The sequence below is a fragment of the Lepidochelys kempii genome, chromosome 7 (assembly GCF_965140285.1).
Source record: "Lepidochelys kempii isolate rLepKem1 chromosome 7, rLepKem1.hap1, whole genome shotgun sequence".
In the NCBI taxonomy this organism is placed as follows: domain Eukaryota; kingdom Metazoa; phylum Chordata; order Testudines; family Cheloniidae; genus Lepidochelys; species Lepidochelys kempii.
The window spans coordinates 46,240,479-46,264,766 of NC_136386.1; the positions used below are offsets into that span (position 1 = coordinate 46,240,479).

A 24,288-nucleotide genomic window follows, 5' to 3' on the forward strand; every position below is an offset into this window, starting at 1 on the left:
GAAGCGTTTCCCTAGCTGGATCTATACGGAGTCTGCAGGGTAATGGCATTCTTCACAGTGCAGGTATTCTAAGAGCCAGACGGGAACTGTTTCGTTTTGATGGATCCCACAATACAAAGGCTTTTTAAACACCTCTCTGATTTTCTTACCAGGACTGGATGGCAGCACTTCTGCCTCAGAAAGGGAACGATTGATTAACCAGTTCAATGACCCCAGCAACAGCTCTGTTTGGCTCTTCCTTTTGTCCACACGGTGAGTTGGTCACCTGCCTGGAACGGAGGGGTGAGGTGGGGTGAAAGAGTGGGTTTCATTAATGTGATGGAGGCTGTTCAGACCACAGAATCTATTGCACTTGCTCTGTTTGCAAGATTTGGCTTAAGACCATACAGGATGGTAACTCCTTAAAGTATAAAGGTATTGAAGACTGGAAAGAAAAATGATTTTGAAACTTAATTTTTGTTTTGTTTAAGAGCTGGGTGTTTGGGTGTCAACCTGATTGGAGCAAACAGAGTGGTGGTGTTTGATGCTTCTTGGAACCCGTGCCATGACGCACAAGCAGTATGCCGGGTGTACCGCTACGGACAAAGGAAGCCGTGCCACATTTACCGACTGGTTTCAGATTACACCCTGGAGAAGAAAATCTATGACCGCCAGGTCTCCAAGCAGGGGATGTCAGGTAGGCTTGAACACTTTTGCCAATATGTCATCCTGCTTACTTTTCTTATACTCCGTAGTCCATGGACGGAGTCTGTATGATTTTGGTGATGCTTCCGTCTGTCTAATGTTAGACACAAACTGCTGCTAGAAGAAATGACACTAAAAAGGCATTTATGACTGGGGAGTTGTTCTGATATTTTTATAATTTAAGAGTGAGTACAGATCTAGTAAAAATGAAGGATTCAGCAGTACCGGTTTGAGCCAGCATAGTGCAACACACACTCCCTGTGGTTCACCCCTTCTGCTCCTTAGCTGCAAGCACACCTCAGTTCTGACCTGTAGCACCTCCTGCAAGAACAGAAGCAGCAGACCGGCTGGATAGTCTGTTGCTTATAGCAGGAGGCTGGGAGTTAGGAGATTTAAGTTCTGTCTCCAGCTCTGCTGGTGCCTCCTGTTAGATTGGACAGGTTACTGCAGTGCTCCATGGCTCCGCTTTTTCAACAGTACAGTGGGGAATACCTACTTTTGAAAAAACAGGTTGACATCCTTATTGCTACCTAATTACTAAGGTTCACTAATCGTTCCAGTTCTGACCTGTCTGGAACCAAGACTGCCAGTGGGGCTGAATTGTGCCAGATTTTGTGGTGGTTTTGAGAGATGCACAAGTGGTAGGCTACCATGAGCCCAAAAGGGTTGTGTCAGAATTTAAGTCCAGGTGCAGAGGGGATACTTCAGTGCTCTGACTCTGTGTGCTGTCTAGTACCCATGTCCTAGAGTCCTCTCCTCCTCCTCCTCTCTTTCCTCCTCCCCACACACACACTTGTTCCCATCTTGACACATACACAAAAATCAAGTCCAGGGAAATAATGCAGCTTCTTTTGAGTTATGGAGGTGAGAATGGGGATCTCAGATGTTATCCAGAACTTTCAAATAGTTTAACAGAATCTGGTGGTTGTAGTCCCCGGAAACCTGAGTCACTGGTTAGTCACTATAAACTTTTGAGCCTTTCTCTGTGGTTCTGGCTCGTTAGTTACTGATGTTCGCCTTTGCAGCTGCCTTTTTATCACAATGTCCACATAATATTTTCAGGCTTCTGATGTCCAAGGGTGAGATGGGGAACTTCTTCAACCATATTGTATGTACAGTATCTTCAGCTTCCAGGTTTGTGTATGCCAGGATGTTAATGGCCCATATCACCTTGTTGTAATATATGGAGAGCAAAGCATTCCCTAGCCTGGTTTGTGTCAATATTCAAATACCTGCATGGTCATGTCTCAAAGTGCAGTGGAATGATCCCTGTCCCTCTGCAGATATTCACAGCAGAGTGCTGTGGAAAGCACAGATTAAGAGCTGGGAAATCTATAAGCAGGAATGTAATGAGTACAGCAGAGAGCAGTAAACTGTTTCCTCCTTTCTCTGAATGATGCATTCCCTCCATTCTCCAGATCGTGTTGTGGATGATCTGAATCCAGTGCTAAACTTCACCCGGAGGGAGGTGGAGAACCTGCTGCACTTCGTAGAAGAGGAGTCAGATCCTGCCCAGCTGGCATTGGACCCAAACAAGATCAAGGAGTCTGTCTTACAGCTAGCCTGTCTCAAATACCCTCACATTATCACCAAGGTATGTACCTTTGTTCTTAATGCTGCTTCCAGATGTCATTGCCAGTTAGGGATGACACTGAGCTCAGTGAATAACGGTCTACCCCAGGAGAAAATGGAGCTGCCTGTGTTGTGATACCTTGGTTAAGATAAGAGTGTTCCAAAACAATATTAGTTATAAGGGACTGTGCATGTCTCTGAGACAAGTCCATGATCAGTGTCAGGTATCAAGAAAACTGTTGTTCCATTGTCAAACGCAAGACCTGAAGTTCATGTGCAGATTTCCTTAGACCTTTGGTAGATACTCCTGGGGGAATTATGCACTGAATTATGCGCAGATTTCTTTGCTTCCCTGAAGAAAAAATGACTTTCTGATGTGAAAGCAAAGGGAAGCCACAAGAGCGGTCATGCGACCCTCCCAAGCAGTATTTTTCGGGTGTCCACGGCAGCCAGCAGAGGTAAATCACCTGTAGGGCAGGGGACGGGACTGGGGAAGACCCGGCTGGTGGCTCCTACCCTGCGCCAGGCTCAGCTGCTAGTCCCGGATGGGCTGGGGAGGACGGGACTTTCTCTTCTCCTGCACAGTATCCGGTGCTGGATCAGACCCACCCCCAGATTTCTCCCCCAGCTGCAGAAATCTCTGCAAACTCTCTGATCCCCTCCCCACACCGCTTCAAGCACCCATCGCTCCTCAGCTGCAGGGGGAGGGATCAGTGTAAAGGAAACTGCTCCCCCATCTGCCCAACTGTTGAGTATCCATACCCAGACCCTCCAGCTGAGCCGCACCCCCCTGCACTCAGAACCCCCCTGAGGAGCCCCCTGCACCTGGATCGCCACCCCACTGTGCCCCAGTCCCCCATCATCTGCCTCCCACATTGAGACCCCCCACAGCCGCTGCCGAGCTCTATCTCTTCCACACCCAGACCTCCCCAGCCCTTCTTCCCTCCTCGCTGAGCCCCAACCACCTTCACCTGGACCCCACTGTAGCATCCCATTACCGTTGCATCCAGAACCTCCCAACAAGCCTCTGTGCATCCAGATCCCCTGTGCACTTGGATCCCCCACTGAGCCTCCCACACCCAATGATCCCACACAGAACCCTCTCAATCCACGCCTGGGTCCCCCCACACTAAGTCCCCCCACACTTGGATCCTGCTGGGCTGAGCCAGCCTGCCTGCCCACACCGATGTGCACCTGGCACAGAGGGGCAGGACACTGGGGTGTTTCTGGGGCAGGCCTCCTTTTTGCACTGTGTCAGGGTTGAGTGCAGCCTTACTGCTGAGTCTCCCCCAGGGGGAGTGATCTACCACTTCTGTGCAGCCAGTGGCCTGTGCTCTCCAATGCCATGCTGGCGCCTCCACATTTATTTGACAAATAAAATTTGCAGAATTTTGCTGAATTTTAAAATTTTTATACACAGAATTTTTAATTTTTTGGTGCAGAATGCCCTCAGAAGTAGGTAGAGCATCTAGGAAGAACATAGGTTGGGGTAGTTTGGTTAAGGCTTTTGGAGGAGAGGAGAAATGAAGGACTGTGTCTGCCTGGCTATCTCTATACAGAGATTCATGGTTAAAAGGAAAGCCTGCTATGGGGCATTTAGTGCAGTAACAGAATTGCTCCATTTATGTGCTGTCGTAGTGCATGCATTGTGAGTATTGTGAATAAGCATGTTCCTGTGAGTGTTATGCAGTGAGATCATTGTGGAGTTGGTGCACAGATTATTTATAAGAAGTAATCATATTGTCTATAATAGTGTCCATTGCACTAGTTTTGAACTCTTCCCCCAGAGTCCACCCAGGGTATGTCTTCACTACCCACCAGCTCAGCAGGTAGCGATCTAGCCAGCGGGGATCGATTTATCGTGTCTAGTCTAGACGTGATAAATCAACCCCCGAACGCTCTCCTGTCCACTCCTGTACTCCAGCGCCAGAAGAGGCGCAGGCGGAGTTGACAGGGTAGCGTTCGGGGGTTGATTTATCTTCAGCTATTCACGTAGTTGAAGTTGCATAACTTAGATTGACCTCCCCCCCAGTGTAGACCAGGGCCCAGAATACTGCCCAGAGTCTGCCAGTTGCCATGTTATTCTGCCTGGGATACAGGGAGGGAATTCTATCATTTGGGTTTGTCTACTGCCCTCCTGTGGTATGTTGGTGTCTCAATATGTTTATGTGCTGTGACCACAGGAGCCTTTCCAGCATGAGTCGCTGCTGATTGACCGGAAGGAGCACAAGTTGACCAAGGCAGAGAAGAAGGCAGCAAAGAAGAGTTATGAGGAAGAGAAGCGAGCATCCGTCCCCTATACCCGTCCATCCTATGCACAGTATTACCCAGCCAGTGACCAGAGCCTGACAAGCATCCCTGCCTTCAGTCAAAGGAATTGGTGGGTGCTTATTTCTTTCCCTGTTCTGCTGAGGACTTCAGATGAGGGGAGAGGCGGGGCAGGAAAAACAGCTGGGGTAGATGAAGACTAACCTGTTACCCTGGGCGTTCTCACTTGGCTCCTAGGAAATGAGAATATTAAGGCTGGGTGTTGCCCCCTCTCCTTCCCCTGCCAACTATAAATACGGATTCATGAAGAAGGGGAATGAAGCAAGGAAGGTGGGGAAAACAGCTGATTAGGGAGGAAGGCTCCCTTTGCAGCCTTGGGGGCACATGCAGCGTTTCTCAGTGGGGGGTGTCACTGATTGCAATGGCTGTGGCTAAGAGAATGGGCATAGTATCAAACTGAGAGATGCAGAATCCAGACAGGTAGTGAAAGTGTCAAGACCTGTCCCCACACACCACTTTTCTGGCTAATAGCCAGAGTCACTGTGTCTATCATCTGCCTTCACTTCACCTGGAACATGTGTAATTCCCCGTAACACTTTGCATTGCCCAATCTGAGGCTCTGGGAGTGCTGTGCAAATGCTGGCTGGCTGCTTGCATGTCTCTGCCATTGGTGAGAAGGCACCCCCAGTTTACAGATGGGGACACTGAGGTGAAGTGACTTGCCCAAGGTCAGTGACAGTCAGGAATAGAGGCTGGAGTCCTGACGGCCAGTCCTATGCTTTAACTCAGAGATCAAACTTTAGCGACTTCACTCTCTCTTTGTGATCCTGGAGCAGTGAGATTCCCACTGCCTCTCTCCAGAACTGGGAGCAGAGCAAAGAGTTTCAGGGCTTTGCATTTGGGGTTTTTCTGCCTCCATGAGCAATTTTCTCAGTGCAGAGCCTCACGATTACCCATGTGAATGACTGAGAATGGTGGAACCAAATACAGTTGGGACTCTCCTTCCAAAAGAACATAACTCCGTTTGACACTCTCTCCTTTTCCCTCTTCCCACTAGGCGACCAGTCTTCAAGGGCGAGGACAAGCCAGTGGCAAGCGTCCGCCCTGTTCAGTCCACCCCCATTCCTATGATGCCTCGGCATGTCCCGTTGGGTGGCGTGGGATCGGCATCTGGTTCCAACCCCACTGTCAACTTCCCCATCAACTATCTACAGCGAGCTGGTGTCCTTGTTCAGAAGATTGTCACCACGACAGGTCAGTCGTTCCTTTGGAACCAAGTCCCCCTGAGAACACAGCTGGTTGAGACAGAGTCCTGGGATCCAGAGATGGAAGGCAGGCAGTCCGTCCATCCCTCGGGGATAGAATAGTGTCCCAGACAACTATGGTGTCTCATCTGTGGCCTAAGAAGCTGGATGAGCCCCTTGAGGGGGATTGTGTCAAGAAGGAAAGTGTCTGATTATGAATTGAGATGTGTCCCTTGAAGCATGTGCTGTGGTGTTTAAACTGAAGTGCTGGAATCCGATCCATTAGTGCAGATTGGAGGTAAGAGGGGTGCTGCTTCCCCTGCAGCAGCTTGGCTGGGAGCGGTCTGTTCTCTACTGCAGCTGCTCAACAGCTCCCCTGCCGCGTGGAGGAGAGAGAGTAACTCTGGCTGTTCTAGGTTAGAGCAGCGCTATCTTGCACCAGCTGGCAACAGTGGCTAGGGACCATACACCAGCTGGGGACAGCCAGAGTACAGTGGGCTCCAGCCACTCACTTTCCCTACCCCCTCTAACCTTTGCCTACCAGGGAGGGAGGCGTAGGAGCCAGTTATGCCACCTCTATGCCTGTTATGGATTCCATACCTGGAGAATCCCCAGCAGTGGGTTTTGCACCACAGGTGTGCTAAGGGACTAAAACAGGGCAGTGAATCTGCCCCCAAATACTGATTGTAGCTCCCTGATCTCTTTGCAGCTTTCAGGCCAAACATATTTCAAAAGCCAGGTATGCTGGCTGCACTGTATGGTATGCTGGCTTCCAGTGCTCTGCCCAGTCCCATGTTCTGTGTTCTAATTGATGGGGCTTGTGTACTGGGGTACCTTGCCTTTCATTTCCCCTGACCCCCACTCCTTCCTGAGCTCTCAGTCCCAGGGGATTCCACTTCTGCTTCTTATGTCTTCTTTGTTACTCATAATTAAACCCTGATCTCATTTGTAGCAGAATTTATTGAGGAAGCTAGCTGGATGCTGAGGGAATTTAGCCCTGGATTTCTCCCACTCTTTTTTGAGCCCATAATGTAACTTCTCAAATGCTGGCTTTCTCCATCAGATATTGTGATTCCAGGCACAAACACATCCACTGATGTGCAGGCGAGAATCAGTGCTGGTGAGAGCATCCACATAATCCGAGGGACTAAAGGTAAATCCCTGACTTGGGAAATAAGTAACTGCTAATCTCCTGGCCCTCATATACTAAAATCCCCCCAAATTCCTGTTTTCAGTGCTCTGCATTTGCAAGATGCATTTAATAAACAGGCTTCGTCAAAGCTTGAAGAGTCAGAAAAAACAGAGGCTTTAGTTGTGGGTTTAACCATGATGGGGAGATGAAGGGGATCAGGCCACTGATACTGTAATTTCCTGCCAGTGCCCCAAAGGGAATGGTCTTCCATCCTTCCCTTCTAAAGCAGATGGAAGCGATTTCAAGCTCCAGAGTTGCCCATCTCATTATGTTAACACACAATCTCCTATCATGTTTCGGGGATGAATAGTTCTTGACCTATGAGACCGTTGAAGCCAATGGAGAAGTTGCAACTGACAGAGCCCCAGGTCAGACTGTAAGGAGATGTGGTGGCACATTCTCCCTTCCAGTGGAGTCTGTCTTGTCGCCTTTCAAGAGTATTGCAAGCTCGAGCTCTTTACACAAGCCTTCTCCCAACAATGGTGGAGCAGCTGGCCAGGCATCGTTTCTCAGAGATGGGCCAGGGGTCGGCCTGTTTGCAGTGCTGTAACACTAGAGGAGTGATCAGTTGGGGCCCTCGGGGCAGGGATTCTGTGTTTCAGTTATTTGAATGGAGCCTAGTTGAGTGCCGTTGAAATTCGCCAACAGCGCTGCATAAGGAAAAGTGGAACCACAGCCATTGCCACTGGCAGAGATGGTGACCTGAAAATGTGTTTGACTCCCCTGGGGGAGAAAAGGGAGCATGGGAAGGGAATTCGGGTCCTGCAGCGATTCAGCAGAGAGCCACATGTGTGTGTAACCCTGGGACAGAGAGAAGCAGAGGGAGGGATTTTTCAGGGACAGACTGGAGACAGGCTCTAAAGGAGAGAACCAGCATGCACCTGACTGCAGGGGTCCGTGGCTGCCCTTGTTGCTGCTGCATGCTGGTTTTACAGTCTGCTCTGTTTTAGGTAAATGGCTTGTGGGCTGCAGGCTCCTGGCATGTTGCCAGCCCAGCACTCAAGTGGGCACAGTTTGGGTGCTTCTGGCCTGTCTGTAATGGACCTGTAGGCCACTGACACAGCACTGTGACCCTGGCATTGCCCGACGGCAATGCTCACAGACGTGGAGAGAGAGATCAAAGTGTTTGGGGATTAGGGGCTGGTGTGTCCTCTCTGCTGCCCTTTTCTCTCCCTGCCTGCCAGTTCTGCAGCCTTTCCCTGGGGCAGGCAGCCAGCAGCTGGGCATGGAGCTGTTCCTGTGTCTGACCAGTTGCTTCCTCCCTGTCTGTTTCAGGGACGTACATCCGCACCAGTGATGGGCGGATTTTTGCTATCCGGACCACTGGGAAGCCGAAGGGCAGTGAAGACCGTCGAACGGCTGCCTCAGGTAGGGACTGAAGATCCTTGCACTGGATACACGCCCCAAGTGCTCTCCTCTGTTGGGTTTCTGTGGTGGGTGTTTCACTGCACTGTCTTCCCCAGGGCTGTATTTAGGGGACTTGCTTTATATCCCTGCCCAAGAGCTTCCTCTCTTCTCACATCTTTAAATTCCACATTTTCTCTCCTCCCTGGCTGATTCCATGGCAGCCCCCACCCTCAATCCCATCCCATGCCGAGTCTATTCAGTCCCCCCTCTTCTCCCTTTTCCCAGCGCCGGGATGTTTCTCCAGGCTTCTCTGTCTCACCCACTCCATCTCCTTGTCACCTCCAGGCTCTCAGGGTCCATCTCTGGAATCCACAAGCAATGGCAGACACAGTGCCTCGTCACCCAAGCTCCCTAACACAGAAGAGCTCACTCGGCCCATTTCCCCCGACAGCCCGGAGATCATCAGTGAGCTGCAGCAGTATGCTGAGGCAGCCGCTGCCCGGGAGTCTCGCCACAACTCCCCCAGCACTAACACTGTGCATGGACACCCTGCCCGGACAGAAAACGCAGCCACCTTAGCAGCCCGGGGAGCTGAGCAGCGATTGGGCCTCCATTGCTTGGCTCCGTCGGTTTCTTCAGCCCTGCCAGCCACCAGCCAGAATGTCGATGGTCACTCAGTGCTGGACTTACGGGGCAACAAGCGCAAGTCGACCTCACCCTCTGTCCCCGAGGAACCAGCCCGTCGGCAGCAGAAAAAGCGCCACCTGCCAACGTCTGTTCAGTCGTACGAACACGGGTACCCAGTCTCTGGTGGGTTCACCATGCCCCCTATCTCTTTAAACCACAACCTAACCCATCCATTTCCCCCCCAAGCAGGAAACTCCTTGTACATGGGCACTGGCTCATCCTACTACCAGCTGCCCAATTTACTACCAGACCCTCAGCTGGTGTTCCCTGTGACTACTGACCCTCTGCTGACAGCCGGCACCGCCAGCTCCTCTGCTGCTACCTCAGCCACCGCCAGCGTCCCCTCGTTCATGCTAAACCCCTCTATGACGGGGATGCTGCCCAGCTATTCGCTTCCCTTCACGCAGTCGCTCCTGCCTGAGCCCAGGATGTTTGCTCCTTTCCCAGCCCCAGTTTTGCCTAGCAGCCTTCCCAGGAGCATGGCGTCTGCCTACCCTGGCTACATGTCCCCTCATTCGGGCTACCCGGCTGGGGGCCTCCTGCGGTCCCAGGTGCCTCAGTTTGAATCCCAGGAGGCCTCAGAGGTGGGATGCAGCTCCAATGATGACGAAGACAAAGACGACGATGTAATAGAGATCACAGGGAAATAATGGGCCCAGTTCCTGTTAGATCTCAGCTTAGCCAGGAGGCAAAAGTTTCAGGACCTTTCTGGAGTCAGGATTTCACCTCTGGGTTATGGCAGCAGGGCTGGAGGAGGAGATGTTTTTAGATGTCAAGGATCTGCATTGTATTGGGGAGGGAGGGTGGGGAGAACAAAACCTGAACGGACTTGCAAGGGTGGGGGGGCAGCAATGCAAACCATAGGAGTGCCTCCCTTGCTTTCTCTCCTGCATTTTCCGTTTGTCTGTCTGTGTTGTCCGAAAGGGAGCCTTGACGTTGCTATTCAGTGCCCCTTCTCAGGCGTGGAGACACTGGGTTGATCTCTGTGTGTGGAAGAGCTCCCTCTCCCACAAACTGCCTTATCTGTGAACTTTTCTCGCTCAAGGAGGCACGGGGTGGGAGTATGTCCCAGGAGAGGGTCTTGATGAGCATTTTCAATTGGGGCAGGGGAGGAGCAGGCTATATGTCGTGTGTGTACCGGGGGAGGGCAAGGGATGTGTGTGTGGGGGGGGTCCATGTGAAAACCAATTTGTTTTTCATCCTCTTAAAAATTCAAAACACAATAATCTGACAGCTCGTACCAGGCCCCTGCTGGAGGATGAGATGGGGAGTGGAGGGAATGCTGAGCTGTGGCATGACTCTCCAGTCTGCTCCCCCAGGGGGCCTTCTCTATGAAGCCCTCTGAAGGCAGTGACCCTAGTAGGTTGATCCTGTGGTTCTGGTGCTGGCTTCTCGAGCCTGGGTTGGGTTAAGAATCCTTTAAATCTTATAGCGGCTCGAGGGCAATCCTGGGGACTTTCCCAGTTCCTCCCTCTCTTCCAGTGATGGCCTCCACACCAGGCTATTGAGGGGTGTGCCCTCAGGCTCCAGGAGGAGGCCTGGGTGGGAGCAGGTGGATCAGTTTGACTCCTATCAACCCCAGCCAGCAAGACAGGTTGAAAAGGGATACCATTGCGGACTCAGCGCCCGTCTCCATTGACTCTGTGATCGGAGCAACTGCCCCCTTCACAGAATCTCGACATTAATTTATTTCATGAAGGCAAATATTTATTTGTTTGGGGAGTTTCTTTCCACATTTTATTAATTTTGTTGTTTAAAAGAAAAACTAACCTGCTGGCCTCCATAATGCAGTGGTTGCTTGGTGGATTGTCTGTATGGGGGAGACGAGACATAATGACCATTTGACCAAAGCATAATCTGAAAGCAGGACCAACTGCGAACGTTCCCCAGTAGCCAGCTCCCTTGTTTGGTTCTGTTACAGTGATGTGGCATTGCCTGTGCCATATACACCCCTTTGGGGGAGCGTGTGACAGTGGCGCGTCCATGCAGTACAAGGGATAATGAGAAACCTCTGGTCTTGGGGTTGGGATCACTCTGGCACAGTGTTTGCTGGGCGGCTGAGAAGTTAGCGTGCTAACCAATCTCTCAGAGAGAGAAGGAGTCTCGGCTCATGACAAGTGGGCTTGGGGATCTCATGGCAGCAGGCTTGAGCTCCTATTGGCTTAACGGACCCCCTGGCTGACATGTGGAGTGCTGTTGCTGGGCTCCAGCCCTTCCCAACTAGAGAGGTGTCACATGAGAGTGAAAAGCGAGAGCACAGAGAGTAAATTGCACTGACTGTTCAGCTCTTGGTGTCTGCAGGCAAATCATGCTCTTGGCATTGAAATGCCACATTTGCATGAGTTTGGGCACCTGAGCTAGATGGCCTGACATCCTGTCCACTGTGTGCGTGCTCATGCACTGGTAACTGCTGAGTAATCTTGGAAACTCAATGCCTGCTCAAAGGCCCAGGTCCTCGAAGGGATGTAGGCTCCTAAATCCCGTTGACTTCAATGGAAGTTAGAATCTTAAATACCTTTGAGGATCTGGACCTATGTGTCACCACCTCAGGGAACGAGAGAGACTCTGAATGTCCTTGGAAAGTGGTCCATGCCATTGGACCAATGACAGCTGTTGGCACAAACCTGTGATGGGAAAACCTCCAGGGCTGATGCTTCAGTACGGTTATTGAGGTCTACTCAGACCAGCTCAGGAGGGAGGGACAAGGCATTCTGGCATATTGTGTAAGGTAGCTGTGAAGAAAGGGGAACTGCTTTATCGAGGGAAGGTGGTGCGGTGCGTGTGTGTGTGTTTGTGTGTACCATGACAAAAGTAGGACGTTATGGGGCTTTCTCTCTGTCTTTCTCTGTTTTAATGGAACTTGTCTGTCAGACGTAACCACACCATTCATAGAAGCCTTAGATCTACAGTTTAGCTATGCAAATTATTTTAAAAACAAACATTGAAATAGTGCTTTCTTCTTTAACGTATCCTAGGAGTTGAAAACCGAGGGGTTCTGAGCAAACTTCTGAACAGCTTGTCTTTGGATGTACCATGGAAATAAACAAACTCCCCCTTCCCCCCACTCCACCCCTCACCCAATAACAAAGCAAACTAACTGATGGTGTCCACTCCAAACACTTGACAGTGCTGCATCTGTAAGTCATGCCCTTTGCAGTTTGTGTGTCCATCTTATGCAAAATACTGTGACGCTGATTGTATCACAGCTGTCTGTTGTATCTCTGTAAGGCTCTCAAAAGCTCTAGTGGATTTGGGAAGCGGACCTAGGCAAGGGGGTTTCTTGTCAAGAGTAGCGAGGATTCAGACCTGGGGGAAATCTAAACAATATTTGTGGAAGGCAACTGTTGATTTAGGTTAGAGCAGACCTTTTAACCAGAGTCCCTTGGCATGGAGTATGGTTCCTTCGTTGTTTGTGCCAGGGTGGCACTTTTAACCTGAATGATCCTGCTAGTTCTTTGTAATGGGGGCATTTTGTGTGTCTTTTCTCTGCTCAGATGAGGCATACAGATTTGACTGTAAACAGTAGGTTAACGTATGGTTCTGGATGCTGTACCTGAAATAGCAGCAGCTTTCACAGAGACTTTGCTCATTGTCTCACGAGGAAAGTACCAGAGGCCTCTGGAGGGCACTTTGGATGGTACTGAATTGGGCAGGCCTCTGGCACACCCTCACTTTGGTGGGTGGAATATGGGAATTTTTCTGCTCACAGGATTAGGTGCACCTAGGATTAGTTTAACCAAGCCCTGTAGCCATAGGAACTGGAGACTGATGGATCCTCTGATAGCCATAGGAAATGGACCCCTGTAATTTACTTCCCCAGCCACTGGATGACAGTGTTGTTTCACATGGAATATTTACTTTCTGCAAGCAAGTAGGTTTAAAATTGTGCTTGTTTTGAACACTGGTTTTTGTATTCAGTCAAGAAAGCAAGCAAAACTAATGCTCTTTTTGCATTGTGCAGATTCCTGCATTAAACTGACTCTTGTAAACAGGGACCTTTCTCTGTCCCTGGCAAACTTCTGTCTCCTCCTGTCTATTCGTAGTACATTCAGTGCTTAGAGTGCACATCCTCCATAAACTGCTGGAGACTAATTAGCCCCATAAGTGCCTGGGTTGAACCCCCATCCTGTACCCCAGCCAGCACTCGGTGGGTGGGTCCCTCTCTCCTTCCTGCTCCATCCGGACAAATGCTCAATCCAGACTATCTCCTTCCCCACAGACCCTCCCAGTTTCCATGTGTCATCTCCCAAACGCTAGCTAGTGGTTTAAAGATGAAACCCCATTGATTTGGGGCATCACAACCTTTGGGAGAGATGATCTCATCACCTGGAGTGAAGGAAGGTTTGTGAAGGTGATTTCCTCTGCCCTTAGTTTTCTGTTAGTGCTGAAGAAACCCCCATCACCCAGATGCTGACCACTGAGTTCCACTGGGTGTGCAACATCTTCCAGGAAGGTGCAGCTTCTCGTGCTTCTGAGTACATGAAGTGCAGAGAATGCAGACTGAGACCATGGATCAGAACTGTTTAATGACAGAGACCAGGAATCAGAATTATTTAATGACTTTGGCATAGAAGATCAGAAAGTCCTTTATCTGATGATGTTATAATCTTCAAGAATGTCTTGGAAATTCAGAGGTGGTATTGACAATGGAGACCTCTTTGAATCCTGTTCCACAACACTTTCTTACCTAGGGTATGTCTACGTTACAGCCACTACAGTGGCACAGCTGTGCTGCTGTAGCGCCATAGTATAGGCTCTTCCTGCACGGATGGAAGGGTTTTTCCATTGCTGTAGGTATTCTACCTCTCCAAGAGGGGGAAGCTAGATGGATGAAAGAATCCTTCCATTGACCTACCTGTGTCTTGACTGGGGATTAGGTCGACCTGACTACGGTGTGAAATTTTTCACAGTCCTGAGCAACGTAGCTAGGTGGACCTAAGTTTTAGGTGTAGACCAGGCCCTAGTCTCCTCGTTCCTCTTCCACAACCTTCCGTCTTCCCTCTTTCCCTGATCTCTCCTTTCCAGACTCCTATCTTTTCTCTAGCTGACACATAGATCCTCTCTTTTCTTTCCTGATCCCCTGTGATGGGGCTGTCTCGGTTAAATTTTCTGACTCCAAATGGACTGACCAAAGTAACTTATAGTTCATATTTGTGCTGCAGATAACACTGAGAGTAGAACAGGGGCTCTCCGATAAGCACTTGGACACTAAGGAAGATTCCTGGGCAGAGCACAGAAGCCCTGGCGACTTGTGCAATCCTTGGGTTGTACTTTGGCTGCCCCTTTCAGTCAGTATCTAACTATAATAAGTAGATTTTACTTACTTAGGCTGAACTGTTTAGATGGCAGTTTATGGAGCAGCAGGGATATCAGGGCAAATTCCACTCTGTACTAGTACAAGACACTAAGACAGAATTAGGGGAAGAGGTGACCTCATAACTGTGATGTTTCTGTGAGTTTTCTAGGATGTACCTAATCTCAGTCCAGTCTTGGGCAATGTATTTTCACGCAGTTCTGCAGGATGGAGCATCTCACATTCAGTTCCATTGCCATCTGGGGATGAAGCTGGGTGAAAACTGCCAAACAAGCTTCTCTCAAGCTTTGCTGGGAATGAAAGAATTCACTTTGCTTTCCGGGAACAATCATGTGATTGAATTTCACTAGTGTGAATACTGATGGGAGAGCTCCCTTCACCTTGCACATTTGAATACTTCTGGCGAGCAAATTCAGGTTGGTTTTCCATTGGCATTTGCACCAGTAAGCAGATAAATGTTTGCTAATAACTTCAAATAATTGCTAAATTAGAGAAAATCATGGTCTGTGGACATTCTGCGAAGAGAAAGTGGTAAAATACAGCAACTCCATTCACAATGAATGTGCTTCTCTGCTCTCTCAAGTGAGATCAGGTAGTCCAAATTTGAGGGGAAAGGAGGGTGGGGGGAATTTAGTCCAACTAGGATACACTGGGAATGGCTCCTTGCAAGCTGAAAAGGAAAAGAAACCCATCTGCAAAGGGAGAGGATGTTGTAAGTGGGGGGTGATCAACCAACTGTGTAGGGTGGAGGGAATAGAGGGAAGAAATCCCCATATGCTCCACCCTATTCCCCCTGTACTGAAACAATACCACTAACAGCTGCCCAAAGCTGCACTGTGTCTTGGGTCTTGTATTGTTAGCCATCCAGCTTGCATTCAGAAACTCTCTGGTAGATTTGCTTGTATAGGGGAGCGTGAGCTAATCCTTTGATGTTTGTTTTTTATTTTGTTTTTTCTGTTTTTAATACCGCCTTAGTTTGTGGCCTGTCTTTTGTGATCAGAAAGAGGAGTTACTGTAGCAGGGTGGGTCGGTTGGCCGGCTGCACACATGTGCTTCCCTCTTCTCTCTGTCTAATGGAGCGTGCTCACTGATCTCCCAGAACAGAGACTTTGAACAATTTGTTGTTTATATGATGTATTTATTTTTACTTGTGTTTCATGTCATTTTTTAAAAAATCAATAAATTGTAAGTTGGTATAACTGCCGATTGGCTCTCTCTCTCTCCTTTTTTTTTTTTGGTAAAATAAACTTCAAAATTAAAAAAAACAACAGCGACTGTTGTCTAAAATGACTTTGGTTTGGATTTGCATGTTCACAAATTATTGCATGTATGTGCTGATGGAGCCAGGGAGCTGGGAAGAGGTTTAGTGAGTTTGATTGTTCTGGAGTTAGAGAGACAAAGCCTGGTGCATTTAGGATGTCAGGCCTCTGATTCAGTAACGCACATAGGCATGTGCTTAACTCCCATTGAATTCAATGGGACTTAATTTCAAGCATGTGCTTTGCTGAATTGGGGCTGTGGTAAATTTCACTTTGATCGGTGATACGTGAAAATGGATAGTTCTCAAAGTATGCACAATCCCAACAGAATCACGCCTCTTTTCAGCAAATGTTTAATATCCTCGGGCTGCTGTGAGGACTTTTGGTATTAACACTCCATTATTTTGTACAAGTAAGAGGGCAGAATACTTACTGCAAGGGATTTATTCCCTTTGTTACTGTGAATCAGTCATGCTTTTATGTACTTGCTCCCAGCGTGAGGGCAATGAGAGCAAAGCTGCAGGGAGGGGACTCCAGCATAGACCTGTTCTGCACCCCTGTCCCAACTACCTTGATTTTCCTCTGAATTAATTAGTTCTGGCGTGCGCCCTCAGAGCCCTTTCATCCTAAGGCAGACATGCCACATAGTCCTCCACCTTCATATCAACAAGTTCCTGACGAACCCCGCACCGTGAACAATTGAACCTAACACTCATTCTCAAGGCCCCTATAGCCTCATTCAAATGGATGGCTAGACATCATATTTCCTTCCAAAACCCAGTATGTCCTTCCCCTGCCCGTTAGCAAACTCCAGGCCCTTTCCCTTAAGGAACCTTTCTCCACTTTTCCTTGAGGGATTAGACTCAAATCTTATTCTGATAGTCAACTCAGCTCTGCCTTTTACACGAACCAGTGTAATTCCCCGTGTGCCTTTCGTCCCAAGCCTCAGCTATGCCAACTCCATGTGGTGGATGTTCACAAGGTCCTAAAATTCTGCCTCAGAAGAAAGGAGTGGAAGGGGTAACTATTGTCTGCCCTGCCCTTGAGGGGCTCAGAAAGGTCTTAAGGCACAGATTAGTTCAGATAGGCTCCAAGCCTGGCCAACAAAGCTGTGTATATTAATGTCCCAGCACACGATACCAGAAAATTGTTGTGCTCCTGGGATGGGGCCAGTTATAGCTTGTTCCCACTTTTATACCATGCTGCAGGTTTAATATCCTTTTGTCAGCAAGAGACAGCCTGGAGCCTGCCTGCAGGGTATAATGGCCTTGTCATGGCTTCACATCATCTGTCGCTGCCTCCATCATGGTAAATGGCCTGTTGGATGGGTGTCCCCACATGTATGTCGTTTGGTTTTCTCCCGGGTTGGAGGATCCCAGCGCGGGAACACTCCCTGATTAATGCTATGCCGCTCTGGTACCCAAGACTAACATCTGCCTTTTGAGTTCCCAGCATTGGTACCATTCTGCAAGGAGAGTTATTCCAGCTGCCTCGGTCTCACAAGAGCAGTGCAGCACTGCAGAAGGTTTCTCCAACAAGACCAGATGGCTTGGAAGGGAGAAAATATAACTAGTTAAACATTGCAGTGAGGGAGGTAATTATGGTTGTTCCCATTTTGCCCCACGCCAAATACTGAGTCAGTAGCAGTGCTGGGACCAAAACTCCAAACTCCTCCCTCCTCAAGCTTGTGCCCTATCCCCTAGCCCATGTGTCATCCTCCCTAACTGACTTGCAGTGCTTGCCTGAAGGGGCGGGGGGGGCTCTGTGCTCCACCAGGGCGGAGGGAGAAGTGTATTACTGAGGCCGGATATCAATTCCCCATAACAAGGGAGACTGGTAAGAAACATGGGTTTCCCTTCTGTTTAATTTCCAGTATTTATCAATAATAAGAGGCATAATAAGAAAATGACAGAAGGAAAATGCAGAGAATAAATATTTCATGGTATGTAAATAGTTTAAAGTCCTCGCGTCACATCAGTCTGTGTCAGCCGGCCTAGTAACCAGACTGTTTGCTCCAGGCCGTGGCTGCAAAGTCCCTGGTTTAGCACCTCCTGGACTTAGCAGCCCCATTCGTCTGGGGGTGTCTGAGAGCATCTGCACTGGCCGCTGGCCTGCTCCAGGAGATGGCAAGGGGCAGTGTCACGGCTGAGGTAGTACATGACGAGTCTGTGGGCCTCTCAGCAGGCAGAGCTTGGCAGCAGCTGAGCTGAGCTGGCACCTGTGTGCAGGGCTGTGCATGCAGAATGGCTCTGGAGACGTGGCCGGCTAATGGAGACTGTTCAGTGACCTGCTCCCCCTGCAGAGGGCACTGTGCGGAGCTCAGACTAGTCTCAGCCCAGCTCTGGCTGGCTTCAGGGGGTTGGGATGCCTCCGCGCTCGGCCTTTCTTGCTCTCCAAGGAATGCTGCTGCCACTTGGGGTTCCAGGCCTTTTGCCGCTGCCTCTCCTGGTGCCAGAGCGCATTGCAGTACTCGTCCAAGCCGGGGCCGGGTGCCCCCAGGGTCTGCGGGTAGCCCTTGTACTGGAGCTGCATGGGCACGGCGCTCAGGTGGCTGCCTCCCTCCTCGGCCCCCTTGCTCCGTTTGGCCCCCATGGCCTCGTGGCCAATGACACGAAGGCTGTAGTGCGTGAGGGGGCGGGAGAAGGCACGCTCCATTGCCTGGCACTGATAGATCCCGGCATCCTCTCTCGCCAGTTGGCGGATCAGGAGCCCTTGCTCCAGGGTGGAGAAGCGGTCACCGGTCCTCACCTGCGGCAGACACAGGGAGGGGCCAAAGCAGAGCTCCCTGAGATGCTACCCAGGGGTTGTTGGGAGGGAGCCAGGGCTGCAGCTTGCGACGTGCTCTGCTCGTCAGTCGGGGGCGGTGGCATTGCCCGTGTGGGGACTGTGCCAGCTGAGCTGCTTGTGCACTGGGCCGCGCTCAGGCCTGGGCAGCACCCCCTCCCCCCCGCTGCCCTACCCCCTCTGAGGGACTGGGGAGGGGCAGAGACTTGAGCTGCGTCCCCCCCTCTGAGGGACCAGGGTGGAGCAGGGAGGCCTGGGCAGTGTCTCTTCATCGCCATGCCCCCTCCGGGGCAGAGCATGGGAGCCTGGCCATACCACTCCCCACGATTTAGCTTTTCCCTTCCCCAAGTACCTCGTCCAGGGCTGCCTCCTTGCTGCGCTGCACGAGCCATCGAATGGCAGTCTGGGGAGAGCGTGCCAGGCACTCGAGGAAGGTAGAGTTGTTCTCCACACCAAATACCAGCTTCTCAGCTGCAGTGACCCCTGCAAGAACATGTGCATGTGGGGGGAGCAGAGCCCTGGGGCCTGGTGCATCGAGTCTCTCCATGCCCTGAACCAGCACCCCCTCTTCCCCAGCTCTCTAAACCAGCCCCACAACCCTTGCTGCTCTAATCCCCTGGAGCAGCCCTGCCCTGACCCCACCTGCTCCAATAGCCCCACACACCTGCTGAGAGAGTCCCACGTTCCGGCTGGGCCATCTCTGGCTAGAGCACTTGGGGGCAGGGGGGCAGAAATGTAATTGGCAACAATACAACCACCTTTTGCTGCACGAAAAGGGGCCTGGGGGGGTGTGCGAGGTGACTTGCTCTACCTCGTCTTTGCACACACGCAGCTGGCTGTGCCCAGAACACAGGCGGAGGACATGCTGTTTGCAGAGCCATGTAAATCCCGGCTTTCCCGGCCTGGCATGCTGGGGAGTGACTGGAAGGGGGACAGCGTTTATGGAAATGGAGCTGGCCATCCCAAGATACTTTCCTCTGCTCACTGTTTGCTGGTTAATTACTCGGCCGCACCCAGCCCCATGTCAACGGCCGCCTGTCACTAGATTTGCTCACACGCTGTGCCCTGGACCTGAGCTGGGTTCAGTTTTGCAGGCAACACTTCCTGGGGAAGTGCGTTGTCCAATGTGACTGTACAAGCCTGGGGGTAGCTATCCCCAGCAGCCACGCAGGAGCGCCGTCTCTGTACGTTGCTGCCAGCATGGGGGGGGCCCTTCCCGGCGCTGTCAGCACCCCAATGCTCAGCTCACCGCGCGGTGCCGTGGTACAGCGTGCAGATGCACCATGATGTGGCATTGGTGCAATGTCTCCATCATGGGGTGGGATTGCCCCACCCATGGCCAGTCCTGCTGGAGGCACCCGAGGCTGGCTGGGGCTTCTGCCTCACCCCCACCTGCTCCCTCCTCCATGGCAGAGAGCAGCCCACGCTAGGCAGCATGCAGCCTGTGGGAGAAGGGTGCCGCAGTGGCTGATTCTCACCCGCTGTGGTGTCCTGGCACTGACTGACCGGGTTGGCCTTCAGCGCATCCTGGCAGCGTGCTCGCCTGTGTGGAGTGCAATGAGATAACACACTCAGTGAGCTAGGTGCCTACTGCAGGGCGTGCGTCAAATGGAGATTTATTGGTGGGGCTGTGTGGGGCCCAGGACTGGAATAGCAGGAGGATGCAGGTCTGGAAGGAGAGGCATCGGCAGGTGTGTGTCTGGAAGGCCCCGGACAAGAACAGGCAGGGGCTGCTGCGGTTCTGGATTGTTGACTGTGAGAAGCCAGGGCAATGTCTGGTACGGTGGGTGGTGTCCATGGCTGCTGGGGAGCGGCTCCAGACTGCAGGGTGTGTAACTAGCCCTGAATTCCCCCTTCCCATCTCCAAGCAAACAGCCAGGGACGGTGGACACTGTGTGAAGGGAACAGGGCAGGGCTCACCTCTTCTCAGTCAGCTGGTAGGGGCTGCAGCCCTTGCCGTCCCAGGTGCAGTAGGGGTCTCTGGCCAGGCAGCAGTCAGCGCAGTCTTTGCCGTAGAGCTCGCAGCGGTACAGGGAGAGCTGGACAAGCCCATGGGTGCTGCTCACAAACAGCTCCTGCTGCTCATGGAACCAGAATGGCTGTCAGCACCCCTGGCTCCCCTTCCATAGAGGAGTGGCACGCAGCAGCCTGGGAGCAGGGCTGGACCCACACCTCAGTTCCTAGCTAGTGAAGGAACCAGCTATTCTATATCTATTCTTCATGGATTAGTGCAGGGAGTAGGCACCTGACTCATATTGGGGCACTTTGACACACATGGACTCGGGCAATGCCACTCCTGGCACCATGCAATGGGGCACCTGACCCAGCTGGAACTGGGCAGCACTGCACCTGGTGCCATGCAATGGGGGGCCTGACCCTGACAGCTGGAAACGGCCAGCGCCATGCCTGGCACCTGGTGCCCTGGAGTGGGGGATCCTGTCCCACACAGCTGCAGCATGTGAATGTCTGCATTAGTGTGTGGTTCCTGGCTGGAGAGCCTGGGAGTCGCATCCTTGTCTTATGGTGTGACTGGGCCCTGCATAGGGCTTTGTGAATGGTCATTAATGAGGCCTTACCCGCTTTGGTGAGAACTGCATGTCCAGGATGGGAGATGGCACCTAGAGGAGAAAGGACCGCACTGGAGCTTGGGTAGATCTTTGCCCAACTTCCTAGCTGAGTTCAGCCACCGCAGCCCCAGATGGTCCAGTGCTGGATCCCTCACGTCCGCCCTGCTTTGCCAGTGCACCTCCAGCCTGATGCACCCTAGCCCCTGCTATTCTAGGATCAGCCCTGTGCTTGAATGGGTTAAATTCCAGCAGGAAATAGACAAGAGGTCAGGATCCAGCGCCAGGTTCTGACCCAGGCTCTGTGTGATCCTGGGAAACTCACTGACGCTACCCTGTGCCTCAGTTTCCTGTCTGTGCAATGGGGGTAACAGCACTGCCTCTGACTGAGGGTGAGGCCCTCTGAGACTACAGCGCTGAGGCTCTGAGCCTCCGGGTGGAGGGGCCGGGGTGCAGCCTCCAGGATGTGGTCACCCCACACCCTTGGCTATTTGTGGCACGGCTCTGCATGAGCTCTGCCCATGGCTGCTGCAACTGAGGGCTGGGACAGGAAAGAGCAAGGGCCTGGCTGGCCCTGAGGGAGGAGCAGCTCTCAGCCACAGCAGCCAGGCTGGGAGAGGCTGCTGGCCCCGCCAGACACTCCCCCAGTGCAGACCCCAGCTGCAGAGGAAGCTGCACTGTTGCAGCCACTTTCAATGGCCACAAACAAGCATCCCAGGTCCTGCAGCTGAGGCCTCTAGAGGAATCAGTTCCCCCAGGAGCCAGTCTAGCCCCTCAGGGCAATCAGAGAACCCAAAGGGGGTGGGATGGGTACCTTAGAGACACTGATTTCCTCCAGACTGATCTCCTCGCTGTCCTGGCCTCTCCCGCCGGTGAGCCCCACCTTCAGCACTTTGCCTTCGTCTGGGGAAGCAACCGTGGAGCCATCACAATCCCACTAGACCCAGTGAGAGCCCCCTCAGGAAGTGCTCGAGGGGGAGGTGCCGCAGCTATCAGCTGCTACGGAGCTTCTTTCCTTCCCTGAGCTAGTAATGATCTCTCCAGCCAGGGAGGAGATCATTACTAGCTCAGGGCCAGGGAGGAGATCATTACTAGCTCAGGGAAGGATAATTATTAAGAGTCCTCCCCAAGCAGGGGGGACTTTTTCCAAGCCAGCACATGTACTTTGTCTTCTCCTTTCGGATTCAGCAGGAGAAGAGATCAGACTTGACTTCTGAGCAAGCCAAAGCTGACCTGCCAGGACCAGCCCTGTGAGAAGTGGGTTTTGCTAGCCGCCTGCCCTTTCATCCCTCCTCCTCATTGTCCCGTCTCCTCAGAGCCATCAGTGCCAGGAGACCGAGTCAGAGACCTGCTAAGTGTAGCAAGGGAGACAGAAGCCAGACTGCACCAAGGCCTGGCCTTTACCCAGTTCTCTTCTTGGTAAGAGGCTGCATCGTGACTATCTGCAGCTTGCTGGCAGATCCCACTCCTGGGGGCTGCCGACGGGGCATGGAGCAAGCACCTGCAGTATTTGCTAGCCCTGAACATCTGCAAACTCCCCCATAGCCACCTACAGAGCTCAAGGTCAGGCCCCAGTGAGGATGGAGTGGGAAGTGAGTGATGCCCTCTAGTGGCTACTCTAGATATGATAATTGACCTGCTCTGGGGTGGGCCTTGTGCTTTTGAAGCTGAAGGGTCCAGCTTCTGGTTACCTGTGTATGTACCAGTGATATATATACACAGCTAGCTCTCTGGGGGCAGGGACGCTCATGTTCATCTGTACACATCATTAGCACCACAGGACAGGGAGTCACTGTCCCCAGGGCATGGCTGAGGTATGCTGGCTGCTCAGTCTGAGAGTCCCACGGACTGGCGCAGAGAGAGGACAGGACCCTGCTAGGGTGGGGCTGAGGAGCTAATACAGCTCAGTGGGGCAGGCTGGTGTGTGGGCAGAGTGGGGGGTTTTCACTGGTGCCGGCAGGGGCGGGACACGCTCTCACCAGTGGCAGTCCAGCAGGAGAGGGGAAAAGGTACATTCAGAGCTGGCGGTAAAGATCCCAGAGCCTCTACCTGTTCCAAGGAAGAGAATGTCATAGTGCCCAGACTCTGTCTCCACCCTGTCCACCAGCAGCTGCCGGAGCCGATAGGGCACGTTGGCCCTCACCAGGATGGGCTTCCGGCCAAGGGGGTACACGGGGCTCCACATCAGCTGGTGGTTGCGCATGAAGCTTATCAGGTCATCAGGGAAGTCCTTGGTGGAGTGGAAAAGAGGGTCGTACGTTTCGCTGGGGCACTGGGGGAGAGATGGAAACAGAGGAGGGAATTTAAAGCACAGAGTGACCCAACCCCTTCCCCTGCCGTCACCAACCTCTCAGCCCCGCCCCCCACCCCGCCCTGTGTCCCACACTCACTGTCCCTGGGCGGGGGTAGGGGATCCGGCCCTTGTACTCCACCCAGTGGTAGTCAGCTCCTTCCTTGTGTGCAAAGGGCCCGCTGAAAGCAGCTCGTACAGCAGCCATGGAGTAGACACACACGGCAGAGCCGCTGAAGATCCCGCTGCCAGAGAGGAGACAGACCGGCCTGAGCATCGGACTCTAATGTGGCCGCCATGGGAGCCAGCGCGAGAGGCCTGGTCTGTGTGCAACACTGCTGTGGTTTAACCAACTCAGGGCTCAGACCGGGCAGCCCCTTTCTGCAGCTTCAGTGGGGTCCATTGCCTGAGCTTCCCTCCGTTCCTGCCAGCTTCTGCCAGCAGTGCTCTGAAGCCGCAGAGAGAACACTAAGCTGCAGGGAGAGGTAGATATGATGGAGGGTAGGGATAGGGTCCAGAGTGACCTAGACAAATTGGAGGATTGGGCCAAAAGAAATCTGATGAGGTTCAACAAGGACAAGTGTACAGTCCTGCACTGAGGAAGGAAGAATCCCATGCACCGCTACAGGCTGGGGACCGACGGGCTAAGCAGCAGTTCTGCAGAAAAGGACCTGGGGATTACAGTGGACGAGAAGCTGGATGTGAGTCAGCAGTGTGCCCTTGTTGCCAAGAAGACCAACGGCATTTTGGGCTGTATTAGTAGGAGCATTGTCAGCAGGTTGAGGGAAGTGATTATTTTCCTCTATTCGGCACTGGTGAGGAGTATTGCGTAATACCTGGAGTATTGCGTCCAATTTTGGGCCCCCCACTACAGAAAGAATGTGGACAAATTGGAGGGAGTCCAGCGGAGGGCAACGAAAATGATTAGGGGGCTGAGGGAACTGGGGTTATTTAGTCTGCAGAAGAGAAGAGCGTGGGGGGAGGGGGGAGGTTGATAGCAGCTTTCAACTACCTGAAGGGGGTTCCAAAGAGGATGGAGCTCGGCTGTTCTCAGTGGTAGCAGATGACAGAACAAGAAGTAAT

At 52.0% G+C, this 24,288-nt stretch overlaps 3 protein-coding genes across 7 annotated transcripts in view; 2 read left to right on the plus strand and 1 right to left on the minus strand.

Moving 5' to 3' along the window:
* The window catches only part of RAD54L2 (RAD54 like 2), a 93,622-nt gene extending 78,782 nt beyond the window's left edge, over positions 1-14,840 (plus strand). For 4 of the 5 annotated variants that reach the window (XM_073352534.2, XM_073352536.2, XM_073352535.2 and 1 more), the window contains 8 exons: positions 153-252; positions 471-676; positions 2,103-2,278; positions 4,440-4,636; positions 5,582-5,778; positions 6,832-6,921; positions 8,236-8,328; positions 8,653-14,840. In XM_073352534.2, coding sequence (XP_073208635.2) covers positions 153-252; positions 471-676; positions 2,103-2,278; positions 4,440-4,636; positions 5,582-5,778; positions 6,832-6,921; positions 8,236-8,328; positions 8,653-9,644 — 2,051 coding nt within the window. In that variant the 3' untranslated portion in view covers positions 9,645-14,840. The remainder of the gene's footprint in view (positions 1-152; positions 253-470; positions 677-2,102; positions 2,279-4,439; positions 4,637-5,581; positions 5,779-6,831; positions 6,922-8,235; positions 8,329-8,652) is intronic. The other variant, XM_073352539.2, reaches the window with a different exon arrangement.
* The window catches only part of ACY1 (aminoacylase 1), a 451,002-nt gene continuing 441,550 nt past the window's right edge, over positions 14,837-24,288 (plus strand). The window contains exon 1 of the mRNA XM_073352547.2: positions 14,837-14,840. The gene's annotated coding sequence lies outside the window, so the exon portion shown is untranslated. The remainder of the gene's footprint in view (positions 14,841-24,288) is intronic.
* Positions 17,420-24,288, minus strand: part of LOC140914519 (semaphorin-3D) — a 53,309-nt gene continuing 46,440 nt past the window's right edge. Inside the window, exons 12-19 of the mRNA XM_073352504.2 lie at positions 23,306-23,450; positions 22,965-23,187; positions 21,730-21,818; positions 20,928-20,969; positions 20,272-20,429; positions 19,830-19,894; positions 18,704-18,834; positions 17,420-18,315 (exon numbers count right to left, since the gene is read on the minus strand). Coding sequence (XP_073208605.2) covers positions 17,887-18,315; positions 18,704-18,834; positions 19,830-19,894; positions 20,272-20,429; positions 20,928-20,969; positions 21,730-21,818; positions 22,965-23,187; positions 23,306-23,450 — 1,282 coding nt within the window. The 3' untranslated portion in view covers positions 17,420-17,886. The remainder of the gene's footprint in view (positions 18,316-18,703; positions 18,835-19,829; positions 19,895-20,271; positions 20,430-20,927; positions 20,970-21,729; positions 21,819-22,964; positions 23,188-23,305; positions 23,451-24,288) is intronic.